Below are 20,772 nucleotides of genomic sequence, written 5' to 3' on the forward strand. Positions count from 1 at the left end.
GAGAAAAGAAAGGAATGCACACAACAGGTGAGTTCGCTGAAGACAAGAAAGGCCTGTTTGTGCTAAGGAAAGATTGAAGCCGCAACAGTGCATCTCACAATTGAAGGTTGCGCACATGCCCAAGAGACGCGAAAGAAAGCAAACCAGTAGTGAACTTTAAAACAGAGATAACAGAAGCCAGTGATAATGAGTAGCGGAGTGGGCCCACGAAAGGAAATAGCCCACTCAAAAGTCTCTGTGAAATGTTTGATGTCTTGCAACAAAGTGAACGAACTCTGAAATTTCGGAATGGTCAAAATTAATCCAGACGAAAGGGGAAGTTAAAAGGTGAATGCTTTAAAGAGAAAGATTTCTTTGAACCTTTCTGAATGTATTATGGAACTACCAAGACCAAAAGACACTGGGGCAAATAACATAGGAGAGCTGACGTGAAATTTGAAGTGGTCCTGGAGAGGTTTGTGAAAAATCCCTGCACACTCCAAGTCTTCCACATCAGTGAAAGGTCTGAACCTGAGTGAGGGAGACCTGGAATGTGAATAAGTTATGGTAAGGGAACCCCTAACGACTTTGAATAAAGCTAGGGGAAGGGAACCCCTGCAAGTGTCGATTGTAAGGGCCGAACCCGGCTGAGGGAGACCTACGTGAACTTTTGGTGAACTGAAAACAAGTGACTTTAACATGGAAGGCCAAGCGGGACTCAACCCACGTTTTGTAATGCGTTTTTATAACCTGAGTGGGCCGCCTTTTATAACCTGAGTGGGCCGCCTTACTCCGTGCCGTCCAATGTGGGGAGGAGAGCTGACTCAACCACCTTGATCCTTTGTGTTAGAACACAGTTTCCTTTGCTTAAAAATCCCCCTTTACACATTTCTTGTATAAGAGATCAGGCAGGCAGTTTTTTGATTTGACAGACTAAGACTGTGTTTTCTTTATTATGTGATGGTAGAGACTACTCCCATCATAGCTATAGGGCAAAGTAGGAGTTTTCCAAACCCCAAGAAGTTAATAAAGGTTTTGAAACGGTTGTGTCAGTCATACGTGTGATACCATGCCTCCCTCACAAAGCCCAACGTCACTGTATTGTCAAATGTCCCACAAGTGTGCAACATTACTCGCCATTTGTATGCATGCAACAATCCTGGCTGTTTGTGAAGGACTTTGTACAAGGAATGTAATCAATTGTACCTGAATTAAGACGTAACTCAAAGCTTGGACATCTGTGTCAGTTTAGCGGGTTGGCATCAAGCTTGAAGGTTTTCTCAGAACAAAGCCAGTGGTATAGATGTATTCACAACCTTCTGCTAGCTGATTTTGCACAGCCATCGGGTGAGGGCTGTATAACCATTTAGCTTAATGGTAGAACAATTTGTCACCCAAAATGAAAGACCACACCTTCCATTGCTAACTGAAGCAGAGCAGTACAATTACTCCCAAAAGACTCAGCAAAGTATACACTATACTAGTATACTGAAAAACACATTTATTACAAGGTCACACAAAAAATAGGGCTACCGAAGTCCAGGATAGGTTTCAGGTTTACACTATAGAGGCTCGGAAGAGGGAAACAATAACACTGATGCATAGTATATCCTGGGGCAGCAGTGCACTGTATACATTTAAAAATCCCTAATACATCAGGGGTAATCACTAAAGAGCCAGGGTTTGATGGAGAGCTGGAGGGACTCTAGACACATTTCATAGTTCAGGCAAGTACTTTATAGTATGATTTGTTGGCGTTCTAAGTGTTATAAGCAACCCATTCAAACCAACAGAGCCAAATCTGTAGGCTTACACGTGGCTGTGATTAAAAAGCCAAGCAAGTTCCAGTTTCTCTCCACATGTGCAGAGGTGGCACCAGAGAAGTACCCTGCAAGAAGAGATACAAGACTAAGCAGATACAAGAATAAGCAGATCCAAACAAAACACAGCCAATGGGGCCAAGTCCCCAATCCAAGTCAATGGGGAGAAACAGTTCAATTCCGCCTGCAGGGCAACTTCTACCACAGAGACACCACTGAGTGAGCAGCATGAACAACTCACCAACCCAGGGATAAGTCATTACAGTGTTTCCTGAAAACACTGTTCAGGAAAACAGAACAACCCGGTGAGTAAACATTTCTTTATAAACTGTCAAATGAGGGATCCGGTCACCCAGGGACTTGCACCTTAAGCCAATGACTACCGCAACTGTACAAAAGAAGAACAATCGTCCTTCACAGGAACAGGACCCACCATCCAAAAATCAGCGACAGATGGCCAAACAGAGGACTATGCACATCCCAGTGAACCAGCAGGCAAAGGTGAACGGCACAACAGCATAAATGATCCTTGCAGCAGGGCAGCAGCTGGTGGCAAACCCGGACGGCCTAGAGAAGCCGATTCGGTGGGGTATTGGCGTTCCAACAGCCTTCCTGGCGGCAGCAGTTCCAATGGCTGTAAACTGCTGTAGAAAGGCTCAGAAAATGATCAGAGAATTGAACTGCCTAGGCACAAGCAGATAAGGACCAGCAGCAGGACAAATAAAACCCAGAAAGGGCACCAAACACTCGAAAATGTAAACCAGAACACAGGGCAAGGCACACAGCTTGTAAAAGTAGATGTATTTTGCATTATAATATTGCCCTAAGCACGTACACATTGAATAGCACCATTGCGGTTGCCAAAAACATCTTGTCTGCTTTGCTCTCATTTCCGAGTTTTCATTTTGGAACGCAGTGAGAACTCACAAAGTCACTGCTTCGGTAGCTTCCCTAGAACAATGTTGAATGTTTTAACCGATGAGCATGTCTAACAGAGAGCCTTGAAGCACTGGCATGAACGTAGCTAATCAGTAAATCAGGTGCCATCCTGTCTTCCTTGACTGTCTCGTTTTCCGCAGCGAATGTGAATGTGCGATCCCGACAATTAAAGCAAAGCACAATTCACAGCATATTCTGTTTCTGAATGATCAAGCTACGGAGTAGAAATACAGGCTGACCTTTTAGCCTAGCAATAACATCGATAAAGTAGCGCGCGGAATGTTACCTTGTGCTGGAGAACACTATATCCTCCTACACCACTCTCCGCTTTGCTTCCCAGACAGTAAATAGTCTGCAGGATGACATGGAGTGTTTGCGCACATGTTGCCATGGAAATAATCCCACGTCTGTAGGTCACAAGCCATTATCACGCGATAAGCTAGCCCAAATCCGTTATGGTATTCCGAAGGTGCATAAAACATGTCTACACCCACACGTTTTTGCTCACTTTTCCTATGACTGCATGCCATGTATTGTCAGAGTCCGCTCGAGTGTGAATAAACTGTTTATATATTTGTTCCTCGTGACTGGTGTGTCTTCATTTCTTTGCAGTACCTTCCTATTTTTGGACTAAAACTCCCACCAGTATGGTCAGACTGGATGTCAACGTCTGCTAGAATGATTTTTAAGCAGCAAAATCGGCCAAGAGGTTTTCCAACCCATTTACCTTCTAAAATTCCAGCAGAAGTGTGTAGGAACAGTGTTTTCCCTATATGTACGTTCACTTACAGGGGTAGCCCCTGCTGGCCCACCAATCCCATTAGTGGCTTTAAAACAATGATTTTGGTCGACAGCCAACAAGGTTGGCCCCAAAACTGCCAAGCATCCATGCCCACCCCAACAGGAAGTGTAGTGGCTACCCGCAGTCAGGAACCAGTTCAAACCATTCTAGATTAACACAAACAATCGTTCTTTTGTCACACACCCACCCTCTGGAACTCCAACGCGGTATCGGCTTGGAATGGCTCCACAATTCTCCAATTACGCAAATCTCTGAAACCTGGCTTTTTCCACAACCCCGGAGCAAGGACTAATCTGTAGTTATGCAGTATTGACCAGGGAGCATGCCGTAACCCGCCCCTTACGTATCTCAGAAGAGACAAAAATACGAAGTGAGGAAGGACACAGTTGAAAGGGAAACATTGGAAACCAAACTTTAAAGACTCCTGGAAATGCAGCTGCCATAAAGAATTAGTTGGTTTGAAGGCCATTAGTGTAGGAACTAAAACTAGATTGCATAGAACCCAAATAGTGTGCCAACACCAATATAGAGAGGAGATGGGCGCCAGTATAGACAGTATGCACAGTTGAGGGACTATCTACACAGTTCGGGCAGCTGAAACCCGTAGATAGATAGGTTAGAGGTGGAATACACAGGCAGGGAATTCAACGTATGGTAGACATGCATCAGGACCGATCGAAACAGTGTGTCAGCATTGAAGTACACATGACAAAACCAATACCATTTTAAAAAGGAAATCTGCAGTGGCTGCACAATGGCTTAAGCGGAAAGATATGTCCTGGCTGCAGGAATCAGAAGGGAGGTTTACATACAGGAACAGCAAGAGACGAGGGAGAGATTCCCAGGCCCACAAGTGTTCAACCATTACATTTAATTAGTGACAATGCAAGGCAGACAGCATTTGATGTTCATGTGCGCCCAATCAGCAAGCCAAGAAATATCCTCGTAGCTGACAGATTGATGTCCCAAGCCGTCAGCTATGCGAAACGCACAGTCCGAAGTAACTAAAATCCAAATAGAGGGATTCAAATCTGAAACACAGTCTGGTAGCATATGATTCAAAACAATAGTCAGTCAAAATGTGCCAAGGCTAGATACGGGTACATCATTTATGCATCACCAGGGGTCGCAATTGCAACCCCCTGAAGTCTCCCTTGCTACCCCTAAACAATCAGACATTTTTTTTATTGTGGCTGCTGGCCTGTGGCCAGCAGTATGGCTCTTTGTTTCTGGAGTGGCTGGTTTTTCTGTTAGCTATAGCCCGTAAGATAGCTCAGCGGGTTGAGCGCTCACTGCTGCAATGTGTGTGTGATCTGCAGGTTCGACTCCAGACAAGGTCAACTAAGCCTTTCATCCAACAAAGGTTAGGGTATAGTGTATGTATATTTGTTCTATATATAGGTGAGGCAGAATAGCCCAGGGGCAACACGTTTGTCTTGCAAGCAAGACAACGCTGTGCCACACCTGTATGAATCCCGGTCCTGCGCTTAGAAACCACAATGCCGGTGTTAACTGCCTACATCCCTTAGGGAGAATCTAACTGTTTTACTACTAACAAAGTATGTTCTGACTAACTTGTCCCTCCTTGAAACTCAATATTGTACTGGTGATCACAAATAAGTGCTAATACGGACCTCAAATGACGTCACCCAGTGTGCTGGAATATGTTTCGCATAAGAAAAGTTAACTCAACTACTTTATTGCTCTTGTTGAATTGAATCCCAACTTTGGGATTAATGTTACTATTAGTTGCTGCTTTTCAAAGATTGTCCAATTATCCTTGTGTATATATAAATAAATATGTATAATATAACTAAGTGTGTAAGTGTTTACTTGGATGCCTGCATTTACACATTTCGTTGTACAGCTCTACAACTCACATTATCCCTCTTAAGATAAGCCTGGGTGCTCATTCACTATCAACTTGTGTAGTATAGGCCTATATTAAAAGGTAGCTTACCTAATACCAAGAGATAAGTCTTGTAAGTCTCACACCAGTAGGAAGCTACACATTCTTACCCATCATAAGGCATCTGCCATTACAGACAGGGACGCAGGCACGAGGAGACGCCCAAGGACGAATCTTCAACTCGAAAAGGCTTCATGGCGCTGGAATGATGTAGGGCTGTTCTTTAAGTGGAATAACAGTGGACCCCCACCATGTAGATTTCCTCATTTCCAATTCACCTCGTTAGTGCTCAAGGATGGCCATATTACCTGCCAACCAATCAGGACCCATATTTACACCAGTTAAGCCCTAACCAACAGAGTTTTAAAGCAATGCAATAATGTATTATGCTTCTCATCTGTAGTGGGAGGTCCGCTAGACGGAACTTTAGACCGGTACCCCTTCAATCATGAGTGGTGCATCTATATACCTATATATCTATATATGATACATTACTCACCGGAATCGTATTTCTGATGCTTGTATCTGCTTAGATCACATGCTGTGCATAGGCCGACAGCTAGTGGAAGCTGCAGAGTATTCGTTTGTTTTTCGAAACTCGAAAAGGGGTTTCTAACTAGGGCGTGCCAGTAATACTATCCCTAGTATAACGTCCACTGTACCCATGATCCCTCGCGTGTATGACCCTCAGATTGTACTTTTTCTGACATGAGGTAGCATGAGGAGTAGCGTGAGTACAGAGTATCCAAGCAGATGAGATAGATAAGACTACAAGCATCGATGCACCTTCTCTCAGAGGGGAGGAAAGGCATGCGCACGTGAATCTAAGCAGATACAAGCATCAGAAATACAATTATGGTGAGTAATGTATCCCTTCTAAGGCTTGTGGAATCTGCTAAGATCACATGCTGTGCATACATTAGCAAGCAGTGTTAGAAGAAGGAGGTGGGATGTGAGAAGGGTCATGAGCGAACAAATGTCTTACAACCGCTTGTCCCACTTGAGTATCTGTCTTGGAATGAGTGTCAATGCAGTAGTGCTGAGTAAAAGTGTCAATAGAGCTCCATGTAGCTGTTTTGCAAATGCTGTCCAGGGGTACATTTGCAATGAAAGCCAGAGTGGACCAGGTAGAGTGGGCCCTTGGCGTAAAAGGCAGTGTCTTTTCTGAAAGGGAGTAACACAGTTGGATACATTTAACTATCCATATAGAGATGGCACCTGTTAGAGACACGATCTCCTTCTCTGCCTGTAGCTACGGAGACTAACAGTTGATCTGTCTTTCTTAGCGGTCTGGTCTTGTCTACATAGTAGAGGACCGCTCTTCTAACATCTAGTGTGTAGTTTCACCTCAGAGCTTCTGGGTTCTTGGAAAAAGGCCGGTAGCTCAATGGACTGGTTAACATGGAATTTAGAAATATACTTGGGTGAGAACCTAGGGTGAGTTCGTAGAACCAGATTATCCTTATGGACAGTAAAGAAAGGATCCTGCACTGAGAGAGCCTGAATTTAACTGACCCTTCTCATGGATGTAATGGCTACTAAGAAGGCAGTTTTATAAGTCAAATGTTTGAGACTAGCTTTATGCATGGGTTCAAAGGGGGGGCCCATGAGTTTAGCAAGCACCACATTAAGGTCCCATCCTGGTGGTGGGTTAGACATTGGAGGGTGGAGTCTCTTCACCCCTTCCATAAAGGCTTTAACAACTGGCACTTTCCACCATGACACCTTGTTATGGGAGGTGGTGTAGGCTGACAGCGCCGCCAGGTGTACCTTGAGTGAATTAAATACCAATCCTGTAGGTGACAATATTGGAAGGAGTGCAATCAATTAGGTTGATTTGTTTATTCTGGCACCAAATAACTAATCTTTTCCATTTATCAAAATAACAGTGCCTAGCGTTAGGTTTTCTTGACTCAAGATATCCATACATCTCTGGTGTAAATTGAGATGGCTAAACGCTATGACCTCAGGAGCCATGCTGCCAAGTTCAACGAGTTTGGTTGAGGATGCACCGTTTGTCCTTCGTACTGGGAGAGTAGGTTGTACCAGCACGGGTGTCTGATGGGGTTGCACACCGCCAGTCTGCGTAGGTGTGGGAACCATGGTTGTCTCGACATAGGAGCAACTAGGATGAGCGTCATCGATTCCCTGTGTATCTTGTTGACCACCTTCATCATCAGAGGGGTTGGTGGAAAAGCGTAGGCAAACATCCCTGACCAATTCATCCATAGGAGCCTTTCCCTTGGAGCCTGGCTGGGGGAACCTGGATGCGAATTCTGGGCATTGTCTGTTTCCGCTTGTGACGAATAGGTCTGAAGTGGGGAAACCCCACAGAGAAGAGATCTTCGACGACTTCTTCATGTAGACGCCATTCGTGTTCCTCTGGGAGGGGGATCTCTGTACAAAGCGTGCGCTAGTGAATTGAGATACCCTGGAACATGTTCAGATGACAGGTAAATGTTCCGTCTGAGTGCCCATATCCAAATTTTCTGGGCAAGCCTGGACAGATTTGGCGAATGAGTGCTCCCTTGTTTGTTTATGTAAAACATTGCAGTCGTGCTGTCTGTTAGGATCTGCACTGACAGGTTGGATAGGTGGGGTTCGAACGCCCAAAGCGCTCTGAAGAATGCCAGAAGTTCTAGCAGGTTGATTTGATTCTGAGCCACTATGTGAGACCAGAGACCCTGAGCTGTGTGGTGAAGGAGGTGTGCTCCCCACCCTGACAGGGACGCGTCTGTTGTGACTACGGCTTGTATTTCTGGATCGTAAAAGGATTATCCCTTTGAAAGATTCTCTCTTGTCCACCAGCGAAGACTCTGTACTAGTGTTGGCGAAAGGACCACTAGATCGTCCCACTGACCACTTGCCTGAGACCACTGTTTCGCCAACCATTCTGCATGGGTCGCACGCGCAGGGTGAACCAGGTAAATGCATAATGCCATCATGCCTAGAAATCATATCGCTTTGTGCACCCTTATCTGGTGACCGGACTGATATTGAGGAATTTGCAGTAACAGATTCCGAATTCTTTCCTCTGATGGAAAGGCCAACCCCTCTTTGGTGTCTAGAACAGCTCCTAGGAACTGTTTGGAGGTGCTTGGCACCAGGCTTGATTTTTTCTCGTTGATGGAGAAGCCCAATTGGAAGATGAGGTTGATTGTTCTTTGAATGTTGGATCTGCAAATTACAGGGGTTTCCCCTGTGATGAGCCAGTCATCCAGGTAAGGGTACCATGGGATTGCCTCCCCGCGTAGGTGCGCCGCCACCACCGCCAGTACTTTGGGGAATACCCTTGGAGCCAAGGCTATACCGAAGGGCAGCACCTTGAACTCGTAGTGCTGGCTGTCTACCTTGAAACGTAAGAATCTTCTGCTGGGAGCATGGAAATATGACAATAAGCATCTTTCATATCCAATGTTGCCATGTAATCTCCTCTTTTTAGAAGGGGTATTACTTCCTGGAGTGTAGTCATGCAAAATTTTTGTGGCTTCACATACTTTTTTGCAGGGTGTAAGTCTAATACTGGGCGCATCGTTAGATATTTTTTTGGCACAAGGATGTAAGTTGGACAAATACCCTTGTTTACCTGGTTGCCCGGGACGAGTTCTATTGTGTCCTTTGCAAGAAGAATGACGATCTCCTCGAGGAGGATTCTTTGGTGCCCCAAGGAGCATCTTCTGTCTTGGAGGATGGTCGTGGGGGCGCTTCAGTAGCTCTATACAGTATCCCGCGGACACTGGACAACACCCATCTCTCCGAAGTGATCCCTTCCCATGCGTGGGTGAAGGTGGAAATGCGCCCCCCTACTGGGGATGCATGGGAAGGGACCCGGAGCGGAACGTCACTGTTTGAGAGGTGTAGCGCCTCTACCTGGGATGCCTCTCCCCCTACCGCGGCCCCTCTTTTGAACTCTGGAGAAACCTTGGGTAGCCAGTTGGTTGCCACCCCATGAGGTTCCTTGGTTCTGATAGTAATTGGACCCTCTTTTGGTGTTTGGCCCGCAAAAGCGACGAAAATTATTTTTTACCCGCTGGCTTGTGGGTTTGTTAGTTGGCCAAGGGACTTTAAGGTGTCATATTCGTCCTTAACCATTTTTAGCGCTTCCTCCACTGCTTTTCCAAACAGGACGTTTGGTTCTACCGGCATGTCAATGAGGGTGGCTTGGGCGTCTGGTTTAAAACTGCCTCAGCCAATCGTGTCTTTTGATTGCTGTGCTTTCTGCTATCAGCCTCCCTGCACTGTCTTCTGCACCAAAGTTATCCTTGAGAATGCATCCGGACACTGATCTTCCTTCCGACGCAATCTGGGACAACTGGCTCTTTAGAGGTTCTGGTGCGGAGGCAATGAGGGCAGCTACCTGTTCCATTGGTGTCAGTTGTAGCTTGCCAGCAGAGTGGTGGTATTGGCAATATGTGCTTGGTATGCCAACGTGGATGCCACCTTCCTTCCTAGACCATATATTCTCTTGCTCTCCTTGTCCCGGGGAGCATCCGAAGATGCTAGTGGTGTTCCCGCTCTTTTTCTGGTGGTTGTAACCGCTAATGAGTCGGGTTTTAGCGGACCCCTTATGTAAAGTGGGTCGGAGGGAGCAGCCCTGAATAACTTTTCTATTCTTGGGTTAAATGCCCAGGTAAGATTAGGGGTGAGGAGAGAAGGATTGATTCTGCGTTGAATAGACTTTAGAATGGGGATAGCCGGGGCAACGGATCTTTTATCCCCTAGAATTTGCTCTGCAAAATCTCTCTTCTTGGGCCCCCCCGAGTGTTCATTTGGCTAAAACTTTGTTAAGCAAAGGCTGATTGTCAACAGGAGAGTTGTTCACCGGCGGGGGTCCTTGGGAATAGGGGAGTCGAGATTGTAGGCTTCCGCCTCATCTTCCTCCTCCTCGTCGTCGTCCCCATAGTAAGAAACCCGTCTGGTCTTCCAGAATATGTGTTTGTTTCCTCGCCATAGGACTCTGGATGGTAAGGTTTAATTAGCAAAGGGTCTGACAACGAACCCTGCGCTGGAGCCTCAGAGCGGGGCCTTTTGGAAGGGGGTTGATAGGGCTTGAACCCTCAACGGGGCATAGGTTGCTGGAGTGCTGGTATAGCTCTGGAAATAATTAGGGTCTTTCTCATATAAGTCTGCCATAAATGACATTCTTCGCATTACCCTATCAATGTCGTCAGAACTCCAATTTTTTGAACTAGGAATGACTACAGGATCCGCATCCTCTTCCTCCATGCCCATATCCTGAGCAGTAGGAGGAACAATCTTTCCCTTGCTGACAGGGTCATGGGCCTTGGACTTTTCTAAAGATTTAGGGCGTTTCTCCTTCTGAACCTGGTGTTCAGAGGCTTTATGTTGTTTTTCCCCTTTCCCATGTGTAGAGGAATGTTTTCCTGACCCCTTGGATTTTCCTGACTCTTTCGACACCTGGCGTCGAGAATCGGAGGAGGGATCACGAGATTCTGGAGTCTTGGCAGTGGGGCCCGAAATCTCGGAAGCAGATGTCGAACGAACTACCAGAGTAGCCGTCGAACGTGCTGCCTGGGGGTAGAGGTTGGATTTGTCTTCTGACTACCATACCTCAGTGACTTTAGGTAGTGTGGCACTCTTAGCAATCGTGGATGGTTGCTGTGTGTCATGGGGCGACGGTGACCTGGAACGCCCAGGGGACACCGATTCGCCGGACTGCTCTCTGTGCCTTCTTAATCCGATCACTCGACACGCGTGTCGCATCTCGGGAGGGGTTAGTGTGTTTAGTGGAAGAGGTGTGGGTAGCGCTCTTGCCGCCGGGTGATGTCCCCATAACCGACTCGCCGGAATGTCCACCCCCCACTCTCCCTACTTGCAGGGCCGAGGCCAGAGGCCTTCCAAGGCCCAAATTCTGTCGTGTAGTCTCGACGGCTGTTCTTCCCTGGTCTTGCGTGTGCCAGCCTGGTTTCCCTCGGCTTTTGTATATTCTGAATAAAGGCTGCGCTACTTTGCATTTACATACTCCATCCTCTGTGTGCCCTCTTTTATTGGCAAATACTAGATAGAGGGATGCGTTACCTTTTGGGACCCCGATTACCAATCCCAATGGATGCACATAGTGTAACTCATGGTACTGAGTTAAGCCGGTAGCGTGGCACAGCGAGAAGAGCACTCGCTTTGACATCCGTGCAGAGCCTGCTAACGCAGGTTCGAATCCCGGTGGGGCCAAACTCAGCCTTTCATCCTTCCGAGGTCGACAAATGAGCACCACACACCGTGGGTAATAATAAGCAGCGCTCAGATACCCGAGGGTTCGTAGCGCTATATAAATGCCAAATTACTGCGCTACTGTTAAAAGATGCCAGGCCAAATACTGGCTACCCACAGCCTGTACAGCGTTCAGCTGCTCCTGAGCTAGGTTTGTGCTTTCAACAATAAAATAAGTAAATATAGAGGGTGCCATTTTGGGTTCAAACTGTTAATTTAGCCATGACTAGTGGTTTTTCTGAAAAAAGAAGCCCCTAAAATAAATTGGTTGAGAGCAGGACTTAAATAATGCCATTAGCCCCAATGGCTTCCAAAGAGGAACATTGGGTTACTAATGCAGTAAATCTGCTTGCACCCTTGGTGAAGCTAAAACTAAGCTAAACTAAATACTAGCTGTAAATCCCACCATCTAAACCAATGTAGGTTTATCTAATTGCCCTGTGCGTCTAGGGGTGCTTAAGAAGCACCCCAGGGCCTGGGAGCCTTATAAGCAACCCAACACTTAAGGATTAAAAAGGGATTAAGTGGCAGAAGTCCACCTGCCCACTGAAATAAACACCTGCGCACTGAAATAAATTAGAAAACCTACAAAAGCAAAGGGGAAAAATGAAAAAAGGTTTAGGGGCCCTAAAAAGTAAGATTTCACCCCCCCCCCCCAAAAATTGAATTCTGCCCCAACTCCTTCCATGCATCACACCACAGCTTTGCATAAGTCTAGCGCTTTGACGCTTTAATAAATTGCTGTCATATTAAAACCCGAAATTAAATAATTAGGTCTGAAAAGTGACACAAACATTCTTACCTTTCGGAGAAGATTCAGATTTGGAAAAAGGACGTGTCGAGCTAGATGGTTTCTCAAAACTACGATTGTTCTCTAAATCTGCAATGATTTCAGCCCCCGGGGGAGGCGGCCTGAGAAAAAAAAAAGGAGACTTGAAGTATGTCAAGACAGTGAGGCTAGTTCTGCTCTTAACTAGGAGTTGGTGAGCAGTATCTCATTGAGCCCAACTCTCCTTAATGTGCTACACTGACATGCCACATTTCCAGAACAGGAAGTGAATTTGTTTTGCACACATCAGGTACAGCATAGCAGGAGTATGAGGGGCAGTGGGGTGAGGACGAATAACATGGCAGCGTGGAGTACAGTAAGGAGGCAGGGGGAAGAAATGTGTGAGGGAGTTAGAGGAGGAGGGTAGTAGCATCATTTGATTGGGGGGTGGGAGAAATCTGCCCAGCACATAGGTGGCAGAGAGCATGGACAGTGGAGAGGGTTGCAGGGTCTCCCCTGGCTACCAGCACAATGTGTATGGGAGTCGGAGGAGTAAGGGGCAATAGGGTTGTGGTCGGAGTGCATGCGCAAACATGTCGTGCGCCAAAAAAGCGTGCGCCACTCATGAAATTCATCATCTTTGGGCAGAACATTTTCTTTTCAGTGGTTAAAAACTAGAGAAGAAGTAACATGCGCTATTAAGACAGCTCCCAGAGAGAATATTTTTTATCTTCGACCATTAGTATAAAACACTGGTTTTAAAGTTTAGGGCCTAGTCTTGACAGCCAGAAGAGAGACCCATGAAGACAAGCCTGCAGAGACACAAGATTATATGTACTTGCGACGTGGACTTAACAGGCGGGCCCAGCACACACAGCGCGCCTTAAGTTTCAAATGGGGAGGGAAAGATATGGATGAGATGTATTTTAGAGGACAGATTTTGCTTACTCTTAAATGCATTTGCTTGTAAATAGACTTGAACATTTCTGGATTTTTAACAGAAGTAGATGTGTTTTGTAGAGTTTGGTTTACTGGGTTGCAGTACGTCAATCATTCTGACCATGTTGCAAGGTTGGAGTCCTTGTGGGTATTGAGTACATTGTGGGGTCTCAGGGTAACAGGACAAAGATACTCATGGGGCTACATGCTGTGTAAGCACAGATCAAGTACTACACAGCTGGAAACATGTAGAAAAATAGAAATAGTGCAAGCCTTGGGTATGTGCAATGACAGACACAGTTTTTACCGGGAAGAAAGGTTATCCAACAGGGTAACAACTCTTTCTGGGAGGCCATATACTTTATAATGAATGCAGTGCAATGTTCTGGTGAGTACGGCGGCATCCATTCATCCTTCTAGTCAGCATTCACTCCAACGATTCACGCATTACCTCCTTCTCACAACCAGCATTGATCCCGCTTCAGTAACTACTCCCAGAAACCTATTAGAATCCCAGAATGTCAAGCCGCAGCACTAGAGCCTCACAGTTTCTTCATCTGGATGTGGCTTAATACAGTCAGCATTGCTCACCGTGATGGTTTATCGCTTCTGGATCGTGGTTGATCTTGCCGATCTCTTGATCTTGAATGTCCAAGTTCATTAACTTCAACCTGAAAAAAAGGAGACAGTGATTTCAATGCAAAGCTCAGCAGTTTGCAAGAATGACATCATATACGTTGCAGTGGGTGTGGTTACAGAACTTTTGCTTCCTTACAATGAAGCACTGTGCTGCTATAAAAATCAGGCAAAGTTGAACTGCGTAAACATTCCACATAAACATACGAGCTCTTTGGAGATCGATTGGTGTATGGGGATGACATGAAAACAGACCCCAAACTCTTCTGGAATCATTGATTTGCATACCATGGATCCCTAAAATTGTTTTTCCTTAAGTTTATAAATGTGTACAAGTCTCGAACAAGGAGATTAATTTAAACTCAACTTGCTATTATACATTAATTTGCAACAATTGGGGCAGGGAGGAAAGCATCCTGCACAATATGCAGGGAGGGGGCAAGCCAGAGAGCGTTCGAGACAAAGCACGCGTTCACCTGAGAGAGAATTGCTCAGTCAGTTCTTCGAGTGAACTCAACCCTAAGGGTGGTGGGATGTGCTCTCCCAAATACCTACAAGTGACTCAAGTCCCTTCATTTACTTTCTACCTCCTACTTTTGGCTCGGAACCTGCAGCTTACTCCCACCCAGTGCCCTCTCCTAGTGACTAAGAGAACCTCCTCAAACTCAAGAGTCTGACTCTCTTGGACTTCTGAAGACTAGCTTCATGGTGTTCTGAGCTGCCTTACAAGTACAAGGCCTATGTATTTTGATATGCAAACAACCCTTTTCCTTATCTTTGTAATTAGAGTAAACGTGTTATCTGTTGACAAGAGGATGCAGACTCGGAAGATTGGTTGCAGCTTCAATGATTTACTATAGTGTTCAACAGAAAAAGTGAGAAACAAGGTTATGAGGTTGCTTCACCCCTAAGTTCCAACAGGTCTTCTCCTTCCAAGTCAGTATGAATATGGTTCCTCGCCTCTCTCCTGCTACTCTTGATAGGCCCACCACTCCTCTGGGGTTTCCTTTGGCAGCTCGTAGTCCTAGAAGGCAAAAATGGTGCAACAATGTAGCAAGGATTCCTTCCTCCTTTATAGTCCAACCCTCTGGTGAAACCCAATCAACTTCTTTCTTAATCAATTCCACCAATACCTTCTTCGAAGGAAAAGGCCCACCACCCCCTGTCATGGCTGTCGTTCTACCCACGTTTCTTTGCCCATCGGTATGTTTTCCAATGGTCCCCTCCCGTTCTCCCCTGGATCTGTGTGGTGTGCTGCCCGCTGGGTTCAGCCTCCTTGCTGCTGCCAGGACATCTGCAGCACTGTGCGGTCTCAGGTAATGGGGTTCCCCAATAGGGTCTGCTGCCGCCTCCATGTCAGATCCAGCTGATACGGCATTGGTTGTGCTTGCCCGCAGAGTTGATGTCCGTCAACTCTGGAGCATCTCTGGACCCTCTCCCGCTCTGGGACCCACTCTGGGGCACTGTGGTCAGCTGGCCACATTGGAGTGAGGTGGGGTTCGCGCCGGATCAGCTGCGGTAGCGTTTGCCTGGGTTGGCCCACCACCAGGACCCGCTCCAGCAGAGCAATGGCCCCTGTGGTCCCCGTATGCCACCACACCAGCCTCAGGCCGGTTAGGCATGGGATCATATCAGGATAGAAAGTCTGGAACCACTGCACATTGCAGGGCTATGTCTAGTGTCAAAATCAAAGGGCTGAAAGGACAGGAACCAACGCAAAACCTTGTGGTTTGGGTCTTCGTGTCAGGCTAACCACAGAGCATGGTTGGTGAAAAAGGTGAATTTCCACCCCAATAGGTAATAACAGAGGGCCTCTACTGCCAAGTTAATGACCAAGCACTCCTATTTGATCGTAGAGTAAGAAACCTCATGAGGGAGTAACGTTCGGCTCACAAAGCAAATGGGAAAGACTGCAGTCTACTTCTAGGGACAAAACAGCCCCCAGGAAACCTCCTGAAGCATCGGTCTGGAGGAAGAAGTGTCGGCTGAAGTACGGATAGTGCAATATAGGGTTCGTAGAAATGGCCTCCTTAAACATATTAAACACAGACTGCGCTATGGGGTTGGTGGATAGGTCTTCAGAGCCCCCCTTTTCCCCAAGGTGCCCATCAATGGAGCTGCAATTGCTGAGAACTGGAGTATGAATCCTCTGTAGTACGCCCACAAATTTGAGGAATGTTCTCATCTCGGTTTTGATTTTAGGCTGGGGTATTCTCTCAATAGCTTCAACCTTGCTGGCTTGTGGATGTATCACACCTCTACCTATGGAGCAAACAAAGTACTTTTTTTTCTATGCCTCCCAGGACGATATTCTTAGGGTGTATGTGCAATTCTACATCCGTTAGCGCAGTCATGGCTTTCTCCAGGTGTTTGAGATGGTCTTCCCAATATATACTGAATACCACTAGATCGTCCAAGTAAGCTGCAGCGCAGACTTCATGTGGTTGTAACATTACATCAACCTCTGAAACGTTGCAGGGGCCCAATGCAAGCCGAACAATAAAACATTGAACCGATACAAGCCTTGTGGACTGGCAACTGCTGTCTCCTCCTTGTCCAGTGGCTTCAATGGAATTTGCCATTACCCCTTAGTGAGGTTTTTCAAGTAATTTGTCCATAGTTTGAGATACTATTTAGTTTAGTTTATTATTTATAGAGCGCGCCAGACCCTGGGGCATCAGGGCGCAAAAGACAGGAATATGTTCAACTTAGTTACAGGTACATGGTAAATAAGGAAAGTACAGAGACATCAGAAATGTTAAAGTAGGCAGGTATATACAAGGCAGGATCAAGGTCGAGTAACATAATTACAGGGTGCATGCATACTGGATAGTCACAGGATTATAATATACAGTTACATACAGTGTGACTTAGCAGGTCGAGTGGCACCAAGATCATTACATTGCAAAAAGAGAAAACAAGTTCAAGTATCATAGTAATGAGGTGTGCACAGTACTTCAAGCGCATAATAAATAAGTTCCGGGAGCAGAGGGTAGGCGTCAAGAAAGGTGCGACAAGAGAGACGTGCAGGTCAGGGTAGTTAGATAGAATCTAGTGGACCTGTCTAGTTTGGGCACCAAAACTATGGAGGAACACCAGGGACTGATTGAGGGCTCTATGATGTTCATCCGCAACATTTCCTGGATTTCTTCTTTCATCACTTGTCTCTTAGCCTCTGGTATTCAATAGGGCCGCATGCAAACTATCTGCTCTGGGTTGGTATTGATGGCCTGCTCAGCCAGTTGGGTTTTCCCGGGTAGACTGGAAAACGTCTCGGCCTGGTTTTTCAGGGTTTGCCACACCTATTTTGTTCCTCAGTTAGGGAAGTTCCCCCACTGTACGTGGTGTACTGATGTTCTTAGCAGATTAATATGTAATCTTTGGCAGACCTGGGACATAACTGTAGCCATAAAACTAGTACCCTGATCCGTCAGTATTTCTTCGGGCAGTCCTACTCGTGCAAAGAAATGAATACGTTTATCACATACTAGTCTGGCTGAAATTCCCTATATGGGGAAGACCTCAGGGTACCTGGTGGCGTAATCAACTATCCCTAGGAGATATTTATATCCCTTACAGACTGGGTTCAGGGGGTTAGGCTGTATCCATCCCAATCCATTAGAAGGGGACAGTTTTCAGAGGCATTTTCTGTAGCAGGGACCGTACCGGCATTGCTCCGCTAGTTTGCTGGCATGCAGGACACTACCTACAGTCATTTGCTGGGGGGAGCAACCATCGGGTTGCTTTGAACGCTGGCATGTATCGTGGATTCAGCCTGCGATCCAAGTAACCTGGTTGGCTGGCTCCTCCACCATGGGGGCTAATTTTAGTAAGAGTGATGTAGACATTTAGAAATATCCTAGGTGGCGATTTTACCAATAGGTTAATAATGCATTGAGACTTCTTTTAGAATTATGTTAATCAATTTGAGAAGTGCCAAATAGGTTCTGCTACTGGAAAGGTAATGTGCAATAGTGATGTCCATGTTGGCCCCATAATGAAGACCTCACAGGCCCTAGCCTATGCTTTTATTCCATTAGCTGTGCTGAAATATCCAATGAAACGAAACAAAACCCTGTTTAAGACGACATGCATATCGACTACTGAAAATACATTTTAAGATGTTCTTAAATGCTTATGTCCATGATTCTTCTGCCTCCTTGTCACTCACCCTCGTGTTGAGGCCCAGGTGAACCTGAATGGATGACATACATTCTGCCATAATGTCTGTTAGGGGAATCATTTTAAACATATTACACCCACAAGAAGGACGAATGATTGCAAAACCAATACATATGTGTTATAAGTGAGGACAAGCGATTGTGTGACGAGGCAGTCAGGCGCAATTCAGGAGATGAGGGAGATCATCCAGCAAATACAATAGTTTGCGGGTCAAATAAGGATTCAAATGATAAACTATTCATCTAGGAGCAATAGTTATACAATGCCTTCCTCCAGTAATCACTTACTTGTCAAACTCATTCACTAATCCATCCTCAAACAAACCTATCCCCCACAGTTTAATTCAACCACACACTAATTTAGCCATCTCTACAAGCTACTAATTCATTCACACATCCTCCCTCGCGCTCAGTCATCAATCCACATGTTCATTCATCACCCCCCTCCTGCACCATCTGCCTTCCTCTTGTCTCAGCCTCAGTCGGCCAAAGTGCCTGTCAATTTATGTTATGTTAATACGGGAAACAAATTCCAAGGACAGTCCCCTCCCTCCAACATACATAAGTATAAAGAGGGCAGAAGCAGACATTTGTATGGGGGAAGTTAAAATCCCCACAGTAAGCAAACCTGCCTGTCACGGGGGAGGAAATGAAAATATAAATAGATGGGAAAGAACATCCTTACTGCCAACCGTATCCCTACTTGACTGCTCCCATCACACAATCTGCCCCAGTGTCAATGTGCCCTTCATTGACAATATTTGCTTTTTTGGCCAAACCCTGAGCCCTCCACAAGGAGAAAGAAAATATTAGGTCTGGCGACGGCACAAAAAACAGACATGCCAAATGACCAGCCTGTTCGTAAGCTGCTATTCCAGTGCAGTCTGGGGTCTGATGCTCCTACCCTTTTACCTCGACATCTGGTCACTGGGGATCCTGTGTTGCAAATGTCCTGGTTATGTCATAGACAGAGTGACCCTCTCAGGCACTAATGTGTCTGGGATAACCAATGTGGGGGAGCAGTAACCCAAGAAAGGCAAGGGGACAACATTCCACAGGAAGCATTACAGAAGCCAAAGGACATTTGAAGGAGCGGCACACAAATCATGTTGTGCCCAAACGAAGTTTAAATACTTGAAGGGTTATTGTAATCTTAATTGCAATTTGTGTATTCTTATGCTGCAACCAAAAAAGTGATGGAAGGTTTAGAATTAATCTGAACCACTGGCACTGCTCTGGGCAACCTTCCACACTACCGTGTTTTGCGCCATTGCAAAAGGGGTCCAACCAGATGCAAATCACTAAAGGTACTGTCAGGTACTGCCACCAACAGGAGCTGCCCCCGTGCTGCTAGGCCAGGTCCCCTCAGCACAGAAACACAAGCAACCCTACACATGTTTCAGGCTTGTTGGGTCTCATCAGTGAGGTGCAGCTGGGTTCTCTAGGGTGCTGCGGGTAAGGGACCGCGGCTGGGCATACCCTCTCTCACATAGGGAGACAAACAGACCAAAAAGGTGGTGGGTGGAAGGGTGGCTGGCACTGCTCCGCTTCTTATGCTACAACATCTCTCTGTGCCCAACGCTCCAGGGATATACAAATCCTCCTGATAGTTTTTAGATAATCTCAATCTATATGGTATGAGACAGACAAGGTATCAAGAGAGGAGACAGACAACAGCTATGCAGTTGTAAACAAAAAGTTATGGTGTAGCACCTCACCTGCCCTATACTATAGTGGGATTTCCCCGCCTAAAGAAACTAAGGAAATTCTGCGTCTGCAAGTCCAAAATAAAAGTCTGTCAAAATCTATGCTTGCCCTCACAACTATAACAAAATATGGGGGGGATTGGGGGGGGGGGGGGGGAAATCTTGTCAGCAAAATGTAAGTGTTCAAAAGTAAAGGCTAAGCTACTTTCAGCTTGAGTTTCTCTTGGGTTACCTATCCAAAGTTCAATACAGTTCCAATAGAGCTTTAATTCATCAGTGTTCTGTCAAGTTCTGAAATTACCTTCTCCAAGTTCGATTGTACCACAATTCACACAAAGAGGTCGTCTTGGGACTCCTTTCCCCAAGTTCAAATGTAACAGTTCGCACGAAACTGAGGTCTTGGGATTTCCTTCCCAATGTAGCACAGATCACACATAAGGGAGGTCCTGGGAAGGCGTTCTCTAGTGGTTTCACTCTCAGGGTTCCCTTCCCCAAGACGTTAACTTGACACATTTGCTTCATCTGCTCAAAGTGCACAAGAAAATACTGGGTCAGCTTGACGCTTCTTCAGGTATGCTTCACCAATTATTGCATAGTTCTTGACAGCTTACTCACCATTCAGGGTTTCCTGGTCTAGGTGCAGTTGTCAGACCACACAGTCCACCAATCACAGGTCATGCAACCAGTAACCCTATACTTTTCTTTGGCTTGATTCTTGATGTTTCCAACTTTTAGATTAGGAGTCTTTGTGGTCTAGGCGCAGTTGTCAAACTGCACGGTCCACCCTTCATAGGTTGCGCAACCAGAAGTCTCTTCCAAAGTTGTTGGCCCCCTTTTAGGCTCTTCTGCCTTGGGCTTTCACTT

General features: G+C 46.0%; 1 protein-coding gene and 1 long non-coding RNA gene across 3 annotated transcripts in view; one reads left to right on the plus strand and one right to left on the minus strand.

Moving 5' to 3' along the window:
* Window positions 1–20,772, plus strand: part of LOC138491116 (uncharacterized) — a 250,141-nt gene that overhangs the window by 196,309 nt on the left and 33,060 nt on the right. The gene's annotated exons all lie outside the window — the stretch shown is intronic.
* The window catches only part of CCDC50 (coiled-coil domain containing 50), a 411,626-nt gene that overhangs the window by 54,508 nt on the left and 336,346 nt on the right, over window positions 1–20,772 (minus strand). For both annotated transcript variants that reach the window (XM_069617441.1, XM_069617440.1), the window contains 2 exons: window positions 13,977–14,056; window positions 12,480–12,589 (listed from right to left, as the gene is read on the minus strand). In XM_069617441.1, the coding sequence (XP_069473542.1) occupies window positions 12,480–12,589; window positions 13,977–14,056 (190 nt within the window). The remainder of the gene's footprint in view (window positions 1–12,479; window positions 12,590–13,976; window positions 14,057–20,772) is intronic.

The sequence above is a fragment of the Ambystoma mexicanum genome, chromosome 10, assembly GCF_040938575.1.
Source record: "Ambystoma mexicanum isolate Mex_15411 chromosome 10, UKY_AmexF1_1, whole genome shotgun sequence".
Lineage (NCBI taxonomy): Eukaryota > Metazoa > Chordata > Amphibia > Caudata > Ambystomatidae > Ambystoma > Ambystoma mexicanum.